Here is a 14622-nt window from a genome sequence, read left to right as displayed (position 1 = left end):
CTGGGCAACTACTAGAAAATGAAAGACAGATTCTGAACAGCAAATATCTTGGTTTATGGTATGATATCAGGTGCTGCAAACTGTGGAGAACACACCATTTCTCTAAGTTAGGTAGAGGGAGTAGCCCTGGAATGCATTTGCAAACTTAGGTGCCAGGGAGAATGGTTTCTTTACCTTTTCTCACTTTTCAGTCTTTTTGCTACTACACTGGCTTTTTCATTTCATCCACTCCTACCCTAGCTGAGATAATATTTAACCATTTCTCTGACCTCATGTGCAACTTTCTTTAAATCAATCAATCACTTTACTTTCTAACTCTTCCTACTTTCTTACCTGTCTATATGTTACATCTTTGCTTTACCCTTCGCTATCAATTATAATGTTGTGTTAACATTGTAAATATTATACCATGCCATACTTTGTATTGTTTTTGAATATTTTTACTGCTGTAAATGTCTATTGCTCATGTTTGATCTATTCTTACTGTACTCCGCCTTGAGTGAATTCCTTCAAAACGGCAATAAATAAATCCTTCTCTTTGCCTATTTTTTACTTTAGATTTTGTATTCTCTCTTTAGTCCCCCCCCCCTCCCAAATTTACTGAATTTTAGGTGCCAGGTGACCAGGTTCCTGGAATGTCCTATGCCATTCTTTGCCAGTGTGATTTCAGTCAAGTGTGCTCTGCGAGCCAGCTATCATGCCCAAGGTAGTGGGCATGGTAGAAAGCAAGCCTATGACCCCCAAATGAGTACTCGTCAATGCTGTGTCTAAAACTAGGGACAAAGAGGGCCAATGGCGCCCATCTAGCAGACCACAGTGCAGAGGGGCAACCGTATCAGCAGCTCTGCAGGTCTGGACCACCTCTCTCTCACCTTCTTTCACGATGACATTCACAGAGCTTTGACTCTCTAGATTCCGCTCATCCTTCACGGTAAGCGTAAACTGGTAAACTCCGCTCTGCAGCCCTGTCACTGTCGCCACACTGCTTGTTGCGTTCTCAATCCTTACTCCATCTGGGCCTCTACAAAAACGCAGGAACAGTGAGGAGAATTAACAGGCCCTGTGTGCACTTCACACCCAGTCCCTTCAGCACAGACAAGCTCATGCATCATGGAGATGCTACCTGCATACCTAAGCAAACGCTCACCAGGATTAAATTTAAAAGGGAAGGGAAATGGGACTTGATATACCGCCTTTCTGTGGTATTTTTGCAACTACATTCAAAGCGGTTTACATATATTCAGGTACTTATTTTGTACCTGGGGCAATGGAGGGTTAAGTGACTTGCCCAGAGTCACAAGGAGCTGCAGTGGGAATCGAACCCAGTTCCCCAGGATCAAAGTCCGCTGCACTAACCACTAGGCTACTCCTCCACTCTACAAGCTCGATAATTGTCCCATTGGAGGGGGGGAAACTCTCCTCCACCCTACTCAACCCCCCCCCCCCCCCCCCCCCCCCCGAAAATATCAGAATGAAAGGAAACTCTTGTTAAATTGAGTGACTGAACAGCCCAGGAAGATGTTCCATGACAATGACAGCCCAGTCGCTTTATAGAGAAGAGATAATACGTTTACCCTGCAGGACAGAGAGAAAAGGACCGAGTTTAGCTAAACAGTGATTGGCACTCCCTTGCTCTGTCATGCTGCACAGAATGCAGATGCAGGCCAGACGGGAAGATTTATCACCAGCAGCTGCAGAACCCACCGGCTTTTCTCCCAGAGGTAGGAGGTGATTCTCTGGTCATCACTGCTCTTGCTACCGTCCAGAGTGGTACTGTCCACAGGGAGGGTCAGTTCTTTATCTGGACCAGCATCTGCCTGGGGAGCCTTGTTGTTCTCTGGATGAAAAGATAAAGGGGATGGAAGTAAGGAAACAAACCTGCACCATTGTTAACTCCTGAGCTGCTTCCAGGCCCCATGTTCCTCTTATGCACTAAGCAGTACTTCTCCGGGCTGCACCAAGAGACAGTGTGAGCGTGTGTCTGAGTTGGGGGTGGGGTGGGGGGGGGGAGAGGTGCAGTAAAATAGGGCAGATGGTGGGGCTTTTGGGCTCTCAATGCAAAGCATATGTTTCTTACTGGCTTATGTTACTGCAGTCTCACACCTCTGAAGTTCGATTTTGCAGTCATATCATCAGTAGACGGGGGTTAGACAAACAGGGGCTTCTCCCCCCTCCCTTTGGACTTTCAGTATGTTCAGTAGCAGCAGTCAGCATGGGGCTTGTGAGCCAATGGACATTCATAGGCCCTGCTCTCCCCCCTTGGTTGGGATTCCTAGTAAGACTGGTACTGGGGTCTGCGAGTGCCACAGCCAAACAGACCCTGTCCTCTCCCCCTGGTGAAACTGGTGGGGTCTGCGAGTGCCACTGCCAAACAGGACCCTGGCCCAACTGTCGCTGCTGCTTTCCTGCTTTAGATGAAGTATGTATGTTCGGGGAGGAGGGGTCTGCTATGTTGTTTTCACCATCATCTGACGTCACATGACTTTTTACGCGTTAAATGGGTAAACGATTGGGAAAAGCCCGTGTAGTTAATAGCACAGGTAGCACAAACAGCTGATTTACACAGAAAACACATTTTTAAAAAAGTGGCATCACTCAAGGCTTTGAAAATATTGGTCGATTTTACAACCTATGGGACCCTCTTACCGAGCTGTGGCAAGCACTAATGCATGCTTACCGCAGGTTAAAATCTCTGTTACTGTTGTTCCGTAATCATAGTTCCTCTACATATCGTTTAATTCCTGAGGACACAGCCAGCCAGTCAGGTTTTCAGGATACCCACAATGAATATGCATAAGAAAGATTTTCACACAGTAGTGGTAGTGCAAGGAAAGAAATCTCATGCATATTCATGCTCAATTGTGAAGCGCTGCGTACGACTGGTAGCGCTGTAGAAATGATTTCTGGTAGTAGTAGTAGCACATTCATTGTGGGAATCCTGAAAACCTGACTTGCTAGGCGTTTTCCGATGTCTGGGTTGAGAACCCCCTATAATGCATCAAAGCTTCGATCTGAAGACTGTTCACACTGAAAACAGCATCAACACCTTACAAAGCTTTCTGTTTCCTCCCGGCAGAACAGTTAGCTGTATTTTCTCAATGGCTGGGCTCTGGGCAGGGGAGTCACAGTCAATACAGCTCTCCTTCTGCACAATATACTGCATGGGATCTTTTCTGTCCTCGACATATCCCTCACACTGCCGCTTCTGAAGAGACTGGGACACCTGTGCCTTGACAGAGCAGTTAGGCTGCCCTCCTCTTCTTCCATCTTACCTGGCTGCACTATCACAGTCACCTCCGCAGTGGCCTGGTGACCTGCAGAGTCTGTCACTGTTAACTGGAAAGTGTAATCCCCTTCTTGCATGGCTGAAAGTTGCAATATGGATGTTCTCACGCCCTTAAAGAAAAGCAAAACGTTTAGGGGGCAGTTCTACAGCTGGGCATCTCCAGTTCCCTGTTCTGTAATGAGACCTGGAGGCCCAGGTTCTGTTACAGTGTAACCCGGCATCTGTGGGCCTCGCTTACACAAGCAACAGACATCACGTCACTGCAGCTGCCTGATGCAAGACTACTCTGCAAGTTAAGTCGGACCCACCCATGCTCCTCCCCTCTTGCGTTTTATGTCCACCGTTACGAATGGCACCCTGCTGGCACTTTCGTGGGTAAGTGGACACTGTAAATACACTGTAAATACAGCTGTCGGTTACAGAATTCCCTCTTATCCGTTCTTCCCTTAAGCCTGCTAAAGTGCTGCCTTCTCCCTCTCAAAACAACCTCCCACACCGCACTCAGGACAAAAGACTCATTCATAACCTAAAATGCTTTATCAAAAGAGTTCCTGGTTATGTGATACTAATCTTACTGCATGTGTTCACGTGTGCAACTGAGCTTCTGAACGTAGCAAACATCAAAACTTTGAATAGAACATTAGCAGAATTTGCGGATTACACCCCAAGTTTCCCTTACCTGCATTTCCACCACCTTCCCTTTGCTGCTGAGGGACCACTCGTAGCTGACGATTCCATGGTCATCGGTGCTCTGGTTACCATACAGGACTGTGGAGTTCTGGGGCAGGGTGATCACTTGATTGGCACCAGCGTTGGCCACGGGAGGGTAGTCGACTGCCTTGATCACTGTCAGGTTTGCTGTAGTGGAGTTGCTGGCACCATCAGAGTCCACTACAGTCAGGCTGAAAACAGGGTGAGAGGATGTGAGGTACAGCCATGTGTCCAGCTGAAGTATGAACTGTTGGAATGTAATTGTATTTTACATGCATTGCCTGTCACCTATTATTTCTCTGTGATTACTCTGTGACCTCTGATGTGAATTACTTAGAGAGGTCACACAGCTATGCAACTTCCTGTGGGGGTTAGATGCAGCAGATGCAGCAGATGCAGCACATGGAGCACATGGAGCTCATGATCTCTCCTAACCTGAGAGGATCTATGGTGGTGTGAGCATCCATTACCATCTAAGCACATGGAAGGAGCTGATAATACAAATGTATAGTAATATGTATATATAAGCCTGTCTGATTATAATCTAACTGCAAACTGTGAGTAAACAGATGTTTTGTTACTTCAACTTTAAAGTGACTCAGCAGTGAATTATTCAGGGGTGAATGAGAGAGAGATGAAGAAAGAAATTAACATTTCTAAAGCTGAAGCTGTGTGTACTAAAATCTGCTAATTATTTACTACAAATAATCCAACAAAAGGGTTATGGGCCCAGGGCCCAGGAATTGAAAAAGAAGAGAAATATTACCAGGCAAAAAAAAAAAAAAAAAAAGGCCACATTTTTCTCTTAAGTTTTAAAGGAAAGATTCAGTCTGTCTCTCTCTCCCCCCACACAGCAGACAGAAGGCTAAGAAAATGGCTGAGGGAAGAAATTCACCATTGTTCTATTCTCTCAAGGTGCCTAAATTAACTGAGTTTAATTATCAGCAGTGGGAACTAAGATTCATATGTCTCCTTCGAGCAAAAGGATTAAATATATGCTTAGACCAAGACAGAACAGCTGAAAATATGGCTGAATGGGACAATGCAAACTATTATGTGAAGTGCATGCTTTTGGAAGCTCTCTCAGAGAAACAAGCCATATTAGTGGAGGGAAAAGATACACCAAAGGACATTTTATATAAACTGAGAACTATGTATGCAACTACATATGCAAAGCAGCAACCAATTTGGTTGGCAGAGTTGAATGAAACCAAATTAAGGGATAAAAGTAAATGTAATGATCACATTATGCATCTTATGTCTTCATTTCAAAAGTTAGAACTTTCTGGAATTCCCATGTGTGATGCATTGAAAAGAGCATTTCTTTTTACCTCACTATCAAAGAAGTTTGATGTTTTTAGGTCTGTAAATGAGGCCATTGAAGGGCAATCTTTTGAACAGACAACATCAAAACTAAGGCAGGAATGCATAATAAATGATTCTGAGGAGATGTGTTCTCAAAGCAAGTCAGAGAGAAATGAAACAAATTTCTTGGCAAAGAACAGAGGAAGGCGGAGCTATGGGAAAACTCCACCCAAGGGCAAGCTGATTTGCTACTCATGTGGAAAGGAGGGACATGTATCTAAATGGTGTAAGGAAACACAAAACACTCCCTCTAGCTCACCTAAGCCAATAGAACTAAAGAATTTTCAAACCAGGAAATGTATGAAGGACAAAGATAAACACAAGGGCTTTCTAATGGCAGAAAAATCTTTGACTATGGTAAATAATAATTCAAATGAAAGTACTTGGATTTTGGATTCAGGGAGCACATGCCATTTAACCAATTGTAAGGATTTCTTTCAGGAAATGTGTCCAGAAGAAGGAATTCTTAAAACTGCAAACGCAGGGACTGCTAAGATCCAAGCAAAAGGTATTGGATTCTTAAAATGCAAAGTGTCTAATGAAGTTAAAGAAATTCCTGTAAGTGATGTCTTGTATATTCCCCAAGCAGTTTGCAATATGCTTAGTGTATCTACATTAGATAAGAAGGGATTTGTGATTCATTTTGAAAACAGTAAGTGCACAATCTCTAAAAATGATGAAGTGTATGCTGAAGCTTTTATGCATAATGATGTTTATAAACTGAGCATTTCAGGTGAAGCCTCACATCTGGCGCAAGTAAGGAAGAATGATGGTAAATGTAGTCTGGAAATCTGGCACCGCCGCCTGGGACATCGTGATTCTAAGGTGATCCAGGATCTTTACAGTAAGCAACTGGCCACCGGCATTCAGATAAGTGCAGATGCTGGTAAAATGGAGAAATGCATAGACTGTGTTACTCAAAAAGGTGTGAGACCCTCATTTCCTGCATACACAGGAAATAGGAGTAATAAAGTGCTGGACTTAATACACAGTGACTTATGTGGACCGTTTAATATCCCATCATTGGGAAATAACAGATTTGTGCTAATATTCTTGGATGATTTCTCTAGATATTGTGTGGCCTATTTGCTGAAAGAGAAAAGTCAAGTCACAGACATGCTGAAGAAATACGTAGCCATGGTGAGCAATAAATTTGAAAGAAAACCAAAGGTTCTTCAGACCGACAATGGTGGTGAGTTCACTTCACAAAGCATGCGCACATTTCTAGAACAAGAAGGTATTCAGCATATCACAACAGTAGCTTATACACCAGAGCAAAATTCTGTTGCAGAGAGAAAATTTAGGTCACTTGTGGAAATGACCAGATGTATGCTGTCAGATAGCAATCTCCCTAAAAGACTATGGGGGGAAGCCATTCTCACAGCAGTGTACCTACAAAACAGAATGCCAACTAAAGGCGCTGAGCGCACACCACATGAGACATGGCATGGTAGGAAGCCAAACCTGTCACACATAAGAACATTTGGAAGTACAGCATATGCTCATGTACCAAAGCAAAGAAGGCATAAGCTGGATTCCACAACAGAAAGGGGCATTTTAGTTGGCTATACTCCAGGACACAAAGGATATAGAATTTTGAATCTGAAAACTGGCATTGTTGGCATAAGACATGTTACATATTTTGATGAAAACAAAAGGGTTGATAAAGGCTGGATTATCCCAGATGAGCCTTATCATCCAGAATATGAAACTAGAACCATAATAGACATGCCAGTGTATATAAATGCCATACCAAGGCAGATGTCTGAAAGCAACTCATCTGTATCTAACGAGGAACAGGCAGAGGAAGCAGACACAGAAAGGATCATTGAAGAAGACAGTACAGTTGGAGAAGGGGAATCAATTGGAGAAGTACTCTCAGATTTAGAGGATGCGGAAAGGTCAGACCAACCTGTTGTCAGACGCTCATCCAGGGAAAACAAAGGTGTTCCACCCCCAAGACTGTCTTACCTAACAAAGTCAGCAGAAGCTCAAGAGCCCTTAACATGGGATGAGATTGAGAAAATGCCAGCAGAAGAAGCTGCTGAATGGCATAAAGCTGCACAAGAAGAAATTGATGCATTGGATAAAAATAATACTTGGATTCTTACAAAATTACCTCCTGGCAAGAAAGCTATAGGATGCAAATGGGTATTCAAGTTAAAAAGGAATGCACAAGGAAAAGTGGAAAGGTATAAAGCCAGATTAGTGGCAAAGGGATATCTTCAAAAATATGGAGAAGATTTTGATGAAGTGTTTGCACCTGTAGTGAAACACACGACAATCAGAACACTTCTGAGCATTGCAGTCTCAAAAGGCATGCAAGTCAAACACATTGATGTGAAAACAGCGTTTCTTCACGGAGATATAACTGAAGACTTGTACATGGAACAGCCAACAGGTTTCATAAATACAAAACAAAGACAGCTAGTGTGTAAATTAAACAAAGGTCTTTATGGATTAAAGCAAAGTGCAAAATGTTGGAATGATAAATTGCATGAAATATTGACAAATTTAGGATTTAAGCAAGGTGAAGCAGATAAATGTTTGTACACTAGGTGCACAAATGGACAATATGCATACATTTTAGCTTTTGTTGATGATCTGCTCATTGCAAGCAAAAGTGAGCAAGAGTACAAGGACATTGTAAAGTGTTTAAACCTCAATGTTGAGATAAAAGAACTGGGTAATGTGTCATACTATCTTGGTATAGAAATTGAGAAACAAAATGATGGTTCTTATCTTCTAAGCCAGAAGCAGAAAATAAACGAGCTTATTGAAAGTTTAGGTATGCAAGATGCCCAAGTTGTAAGCACTCCCATGATCACTGATTTTCTGAAGGATGAAACAGTAAGAGAACCTTTACCAGATAACATCCAATATAGATCAGCCATAGGTAAGCTTTTATATCTAGCTACCACATACAGGGCTGATATAGCAAATGCAGTAGGAATTTTGAGCAGAAGGGTCAGCTCACCTACCAAATCAGATTGGACTGCAGTTAAAAGGATGGTAAGGTATTTAAAGGGTACCATTGATTGTAAATTAAAGATTTCAGCCAATAGTAATCCAAAACTAATATGTTACTGTGATTCAGATTGGGCAGGGGATCATTCTGATTATAAATCCACAAGTGGATATGTGTTTATGTATGGAAATGTACAAATTTCATGGGCCAGTCATAAACAAAGTATTGTGAGTTTGTCTTCTACAGAAGCTGAATACGTGGCCGTATCGGAAGCGTGCAGAGAACTGATGTGGATTGAAAAACTTTTGCTGGATTTCGGAATAGCTGAAAAGAGACCAATCCAGATAATGGAAGATAATCAGAGCTGCATCCGACTGTCACAGAATGACAAGGTTCAGTCACGCACCAAGCACATCGCAACGAAATACCACAACGTGCGAGAGTTGGCGAAAGAAGGGGTCATCAGTCTACACTATTGTCACACCAGTGAGATGACAGCTGACATCATGACCAAACCGTTACCCAGAGAACATTTTGTGAATCTGCGTATAAAGCTTGGACTTTGTATGAATAAATAATTGCATGACAGTTATGCATGAGAAGGGGTTTGTTGGAATGTAATTGTATTTTACATGCATTGCCTGTCACCTATTATTTCTCTGTGATTACTCTGTGACCTCTGATGTGAATTACTTAGAGAGGTCACACAGCTATGCAACTTCCTGTGGGGGTTAGATGCAGCACATGGAGCACATGGAGCTCATGATCTCTCCTAACCTGAGAGGATCTATGGTGGTGTGAGCATCCATTACCATCTAAGCACATGGAAAGAGCTGATAAGACAAATGTATAGTAATATGTATATATAAGCCTGTCTGATTATAATCTAACTACAAACTGTGAGTAAACAGATGTTTTGTTACTTCAACTTTAAAGTGACTCAGCAGTGAATTATTCAGGGGTGAATGAGAGAGAGATGAAGAAAGAAATTAACATTTCTAAAGCTGAAGCTGTGTGTACTAAAATCTGCTAATTATTTACTACAAATAATCCAACATGAACAAGGAAGGGCCAGGGGTCAGCCTGGTGGCTCAGCAGCAGTGCTGTGTGCTGTCATGCAGAGGGACTGGGTTTGATCTCCAGGTCAATACGTCTGCTTCTCAGGCCCGCTGGAGCAGAGGGTACTGCAGAGGCAGATTTGGCAAACCTTGGGGAAAAGTTGTAGTCATCATGCAACGATGAGCATTCAGTGGACAGATCTCAGGTCCGCATTTGGATGGCTTGTGAATGAGGCCTGGTGCTTGGCCCCTGGCTGAAGGACTGTGGCTGCAATGACTGGATGAAATAACACGTTGGGAGGGCAGATAATGTAAGAGATAAATTCCCAGGCAGTTGGGATCAAAGGCTCCTGGTACCATAGCTCACTAGAAGCCAGTTGAGACCGAGTTGGAAGCCCAAAGGAACAGGAACCCCCCCAAGAAGTCCCAAAACAACCATACCTGCCATCAGCCCAGCCCGGCCATCCACCTGTTATTCACCTGAACATATAGCTGCCTGGTACCAAGTTGGTAAGCGTCAATATGGCAGTATCGGCAGACACCTTCTCTTCTCTGAGAGGTCCCTTCAGTTCTTCCCAGTGATAGCTGACAATTCTGTCATCGTCGGTACTTTCTGAGGCCAGTAAGAAAGAACATACATTACTGAGCAGCAAGGGGCAAATTTCTCACCCAGCTTCCTCTAAGCACAGAGGTGCTACCCCTCCCCCCCAGCCTATCATTTCTCTTTGATTTTCTTCTGATACCTATATTATTAACTGGCCAAGGGGACACAGTGTGACCTGCAGGAGACCAGATAAGCAGAACCAAGTCATAGCACTAGAAGTTTAGGGAAGCCGTGCATTTTTTTTTCTTTGCATCACCCCAAATTATTAATCAGAGGTGGGCAGCATGAAGAGGACCCTCTGGATCCGATGGTCCCCAGGAATCCTGGAACGGTCTCTTTAGGGGAAATGAATCACATTTCTGTGTGAGCCCAGAAGGTGCCTGAACACGTGATAAGAGGCCCTTCCAGGCATCTCTGTGAACTGCAGATACATTGCTGCTTTGTAAACTTAATTTTGCCTGTTTGCCCTTTGTTAGGATAAATCTCACAGAACAAATAGTGGATGGCAGAACCCAACAATCAAACTGCTTTATGAGAGGTCCCCCAATTACAACAATTAAAAAAAAAATTGTATTTATTATGAACTGAGAGCTTGTCCCCAGAGCTTAATATCTGCAGAACTTAAGGCAGTCCGTCACAATCAGAAACTACAATCTCCTTTTAAAGAGGGCCTGTGCTCTAGTGAAGGGGGGGGGGGGGGTCACTGCTACCAGAACAGAACAGACTCACGACTGCCATCGATGACTGTGGAGGTAGTTGGTAGGGAGATCTCCTGGTATCGTGGGGACACGACGGCAACCGGCGGCTGGTTCACACGAGGCTCTAGGGGAGAGGGAGAGAACAATAAAATAAAGCACCAATAGGCAAAAGAGTTACACTAAGACATGCAGCACATGAGAAAATGAAATTCTGCAAGGACATAAGCCGACTGGCCGCAGATTCCTGGCTACAGTGTTAACGCTGCATCCATTTTCACAGCTGCTTGGGATCTGCCGAGGTCACATCCATGATACAACAAACTCAAGTAGGACATGACAAAGATGCAACACAAAATAAAGGAAATCAGTGCATTTAAATAAATCAGAAACTGTCCCAATTAAACGGTACCAAGACCGCCTGGGTCATGTAGTCATAATGACTAACGGCACCCAAGAACCAAGGCAAACACGATCCGCAAAATACTGAACCGCAAACAACACACAGTGAAGTCAGCAGAAAAGATCTGATACGGACCGTGTTTCAGCTCATTGGTCAGGGGTCAAGTAACGTCAAAAGCAGTCTTCCCAACATAAACTCAAGTGGAACAGAACGTCGTGAGATTGCGCTTAAAGCGGTATATTAAAGATCTTTTGCCACCCATCGCTCACTTCGCTGTGGGTCATAATGACTAAGCCACGTTCATCATCATTGTCAGAACTAACAAAGGGGATGGAACACCTCCCTTACGAAGGAAGGTTCAACAGGTTAGGGTTCTTCAGCTCGGGCAAAAGATGACCGAGAGGGGATACATGAGTGGGTGGAACAGTTAAATAGGAAATGGCTGTTTAACCCTTCAAACAGTACAAAAGCAAGAGGGCACTCTATGAAACTAATGACCAGCAGGTTGAAAAGAAATCAGCTATTTCTTTCACACAGCACATAATGAAGCTGTGAAATCTGTTGCTCTACAGTGTGGTCAAGGAGGGGTTGGAGGAAAGCCTAGAAAAAATGATTAGCCAGGTAAATTGGGCGAGCCATTGCTTATCAATGGCAACGAGCAATGAGAAACAGATGTACTTTTTGGGATCTGCTGGGTATTTGTGACCTGGATAAGTCATTGTCAAAGACAGGCCTTGATGGACCTTGGTCTGACTCAACGTGTTTATTGCCCATGTTGTGAACTTAGCATTTGTTACAAATTATGCGGATGTCCTTCACCAATGAACGCATTATAGAGCTTCCACCTGACTGGCTCCGGGGGGGGGGGGGGGGGGGGGGGGGGGGGGGGTAGAGGAAACAGGAGTATTTAGAATTTTTCCCATTGGCTCACTGGGGGAGACAGATATATTTAGTATTTGCCACATTGATACAAATTGGGGAAGCTCATTTGTACATCTGGCCCATGAAATGGTAGTTGGGGGGGGAAATAATACAAAACAGTGATATAAGGTCCAATATTCAGTCGTCAGCGGTACATGTTTTGCTTGCTGCCGACGATGCTATTCCTGGATATTCAAAGACGGAACTTATACAGGCTTTGGCTTTGAATATCCCGTTATTTTGAAGTAGGTTAAGACTTAGCCACTTGTCGATATTCAACACTTAAGCGGCCGTGGGTTACCACAGAATTTTATGCGTCCCATTTATGTGCTAAACCTGAATTTCAGCACTTAAGAGGCCAAGCGCTGACTCTGTCCCCGGAATGCCCCCAACATAGCCGGCTTTGAGTTCGGCCGGTTAAGTGCTCCTAAACATCAGTGGCTAGCCCAGACCAAGCGATTTAACCAGTCAGCAGCTGGCTAAATCGTTCGAATATCAGGCCCATATATTCTAAAATAATTTTCATTTGCACAAGTAACCTAAGAAAGGCATTATTTCTTTCAGAAAATGAGAAATTGTAGAGGTTATCCTAGGCATAGCCTAACAGTTAATGCAGTGAACTGAGAACCTGGGGAACTGGGTTCTATTCCCACTGCAGCTCCTTGTGACCCTCCGTTGCACCAGGTACAAAAACCTAGAATGTGAGCCCACGAGGGGCAGAGAAAATACCTGCATAAAATATATGTAAACTGCTTTGCCCGTAACCTCAGAAAGGTGGTATCATCATCACAAAGTCCACAAAAAGGTTAAAATATCAAAACTGTTCTACATACCTGGATTAACTGTCACGTTCACATACCCCTCTCCGTGTGCATTTTCTCCATCAACTATCACTTTGAATTCATACAGGCCAAGAGTTAGCTTTGAAGAGAACAAAAAAATGACAGGTTAAAGAGGACATCCGAGGGGGACAAAATCAGAGACATTTGCCCACCTCTTTAACATTGCTTTTGACTTGTAACCACTCGCCTCCACCTACCCTCCTCTCTTCCTTCCCGTTCACATTAATTGATTTGATTACTTTATTTTTTGTCTACTAGATTGTAAGCTCTTTGAGCAGGGACTGTCTTTCTTCTATGTTTGTGCAGCGCTGCGTACGCCTTGTAGCGCTATAGAAATGCTAAATAGTAGTAGTAGTACACTCCTCCCCGTGAACTCCGTTCGCTGGGTAAATGTCTCCTGTCGTCCCCCTTCTCCCCCACTGCTAACTCCCGGCTCCATTCCTTCTATTTCGCTGCTCCCTATGCTTGGAATAGACTCCCTGAGCCAGTACGTCAGGCTCAGTCTCTGGCTGTCTTCAAGTCTAGGCTTAAAGCCCACCTCTTTGCTACTGCTTTCGACTCCTAACCATGACTCTCTTACTCAACACCCTCACTTATCACCCCTACCACTGCAATTTCCCCACCCCCTAGCTGTCTGTTCGTCTGTCCAATTTAGATTGTAAGCTCTGTTGAGCAGGGACTGTCTTTTCATGTTAATTTGTACAGCGCTGCATAAGTCTAGTAGCGCTATAGAAATGTTTAATAGTAGTAGTAGTAGTATTAGTAATTTGCACTTGATTTCCATCTTCTGTCCGCTGCCTACGGAGATAGAGAAGGGACACGTTCCCTGACATGTAGGTGGGAAGGGTTTAAATCAGCAATTCTGAAGTAATGTGGTGTAGCCATGGTTGAGTCTGGGTGAGCAGGGAACCCACCCTGGGTTCAGGCGCACCCAAAAATCGGTGTACTCTTACTGTGGCTGCTGTGGACCCAGAAGCTCTGCCAGCTGAAGACCTCTTCCTGGCCAGAACCTTTCCATTCTGGGCAGCCGACGGCAATGTTCATGAGCCACCACCACGGCCAACGGTGCCTCCTCCCTGGAGCATGCTCAGTTCTCATGCATGCTCAAAAACCGAGTATGCTGGGGGACCAGCAGCAGTGGCTTGGGGGCACTGCCATTGGCTAATTTGCTTGGAGAAGGTTTTCAGCTAGAAAGGCTCAGGAATTCCTGCCAGCTCAGGTATTTGTATTTTGAGTTTGCAGGGGGAGAGCACGGGTGCAGCGAAAATTTCATGCCCACCCAAAACTAGCTTTGTGGCTACGCCACTGGGACAATATAATAGCCGAGAGAATTTATGGTTTGGATGTCTTCTACTTACTCAAGAGCAGAGTTTAGATACTCCATGTTGTAAGAGCCTGGTGTGTCTCTCTTCCTAAAAAGCTTCTCGTGAGATCAAGGTAGATCTTATGGGTTCTGGGGCACAGCAGGGTCCCGATGTGCATAGCTCTACCTCCATTACGATGCTGGGGGTGTGGCTACTGCAGAAGCACAGGTCCCCTAAAGCACAAGGTCTGGGGCAGTCGCTCCTTTATAAGCCCCAACCTCAAAGACTACCCTCTGTGAAATTTTCTCCTTTTACAGGTTCAGGCCATGGTCTGCTGCTCTAACTGCTGAGTGCATCCCTTTAGTACTAATGGGTTTTGAATTTTTCATTTTGTGGTGGACACTGAGAGCTGACACACTTATGCTGTCTTCTTTACAGATTTGTGCTTCCTGAAGAGAATGAAGG

At 44.1% G+C, this 14622-nt stretch overlaps 1 protein-coding gene across 4 annotated transcripts in view; it reads right to left on the bottom strand.

Moving 5' to 3' along the window:
• The window catches only part of KIAA0319L (KIAA0319 like), a 67939-nt gene that overhangs the window by 12728 nt on the left and 40589 nt on the right, over positions 1–14622 (bottom strand). For all 4 annotated transcript variants that reach the window (XM_030218430.1, XM_030218429.1, XM_030218432.1 and 1 more), the window contains exons 7-13: positions 12845–12932; positions 10722–10814; positions 9869–10001; positions 3966–4188; positions 3273–3396; positions 1705–1837; positions 873–1021 (exon numbers count right to left, since the gene is read on the bottom strand). In XM_030218430.1, the coding sequence (XP_030074290.1) occupies positions 873–1021; positions 1705–1837; positions 3273–3396; positions 3966–4188; positions 9869–10001; positions 10722–10814; positions 12845–12932 (943 nt within the window). The remainder of the gene's footprint in view (positions 1–872; positions 1022–1704; positions 1838–3272; positions 3397–3965; positions 4189–9868; positions 10002–10721; positions 10815–12844; positions 12933–14622) is intronic.

This window comes from Microcaecilia unicolor, chromosome 11 (assembly GCF_901765095.1).
Source record: "Microcaecilia unicolor chromosome 11, aMicUni1.1, whole genome shotgun sequence".
In the NCBI taxonomy this organism is placed as follows: domain Eukaryota; kingdom Metazoa; phylum Chordata; class Amphibia; order Gymnophiona; family Siphonopidae; genus Microcaecilia; species Microcaecilia unicolor.
The sequence above is the reverse complement of the archived record's forward strand: the minus strand, read 5'-3'. Positions and strand labels throughout refer to the sequence as shown.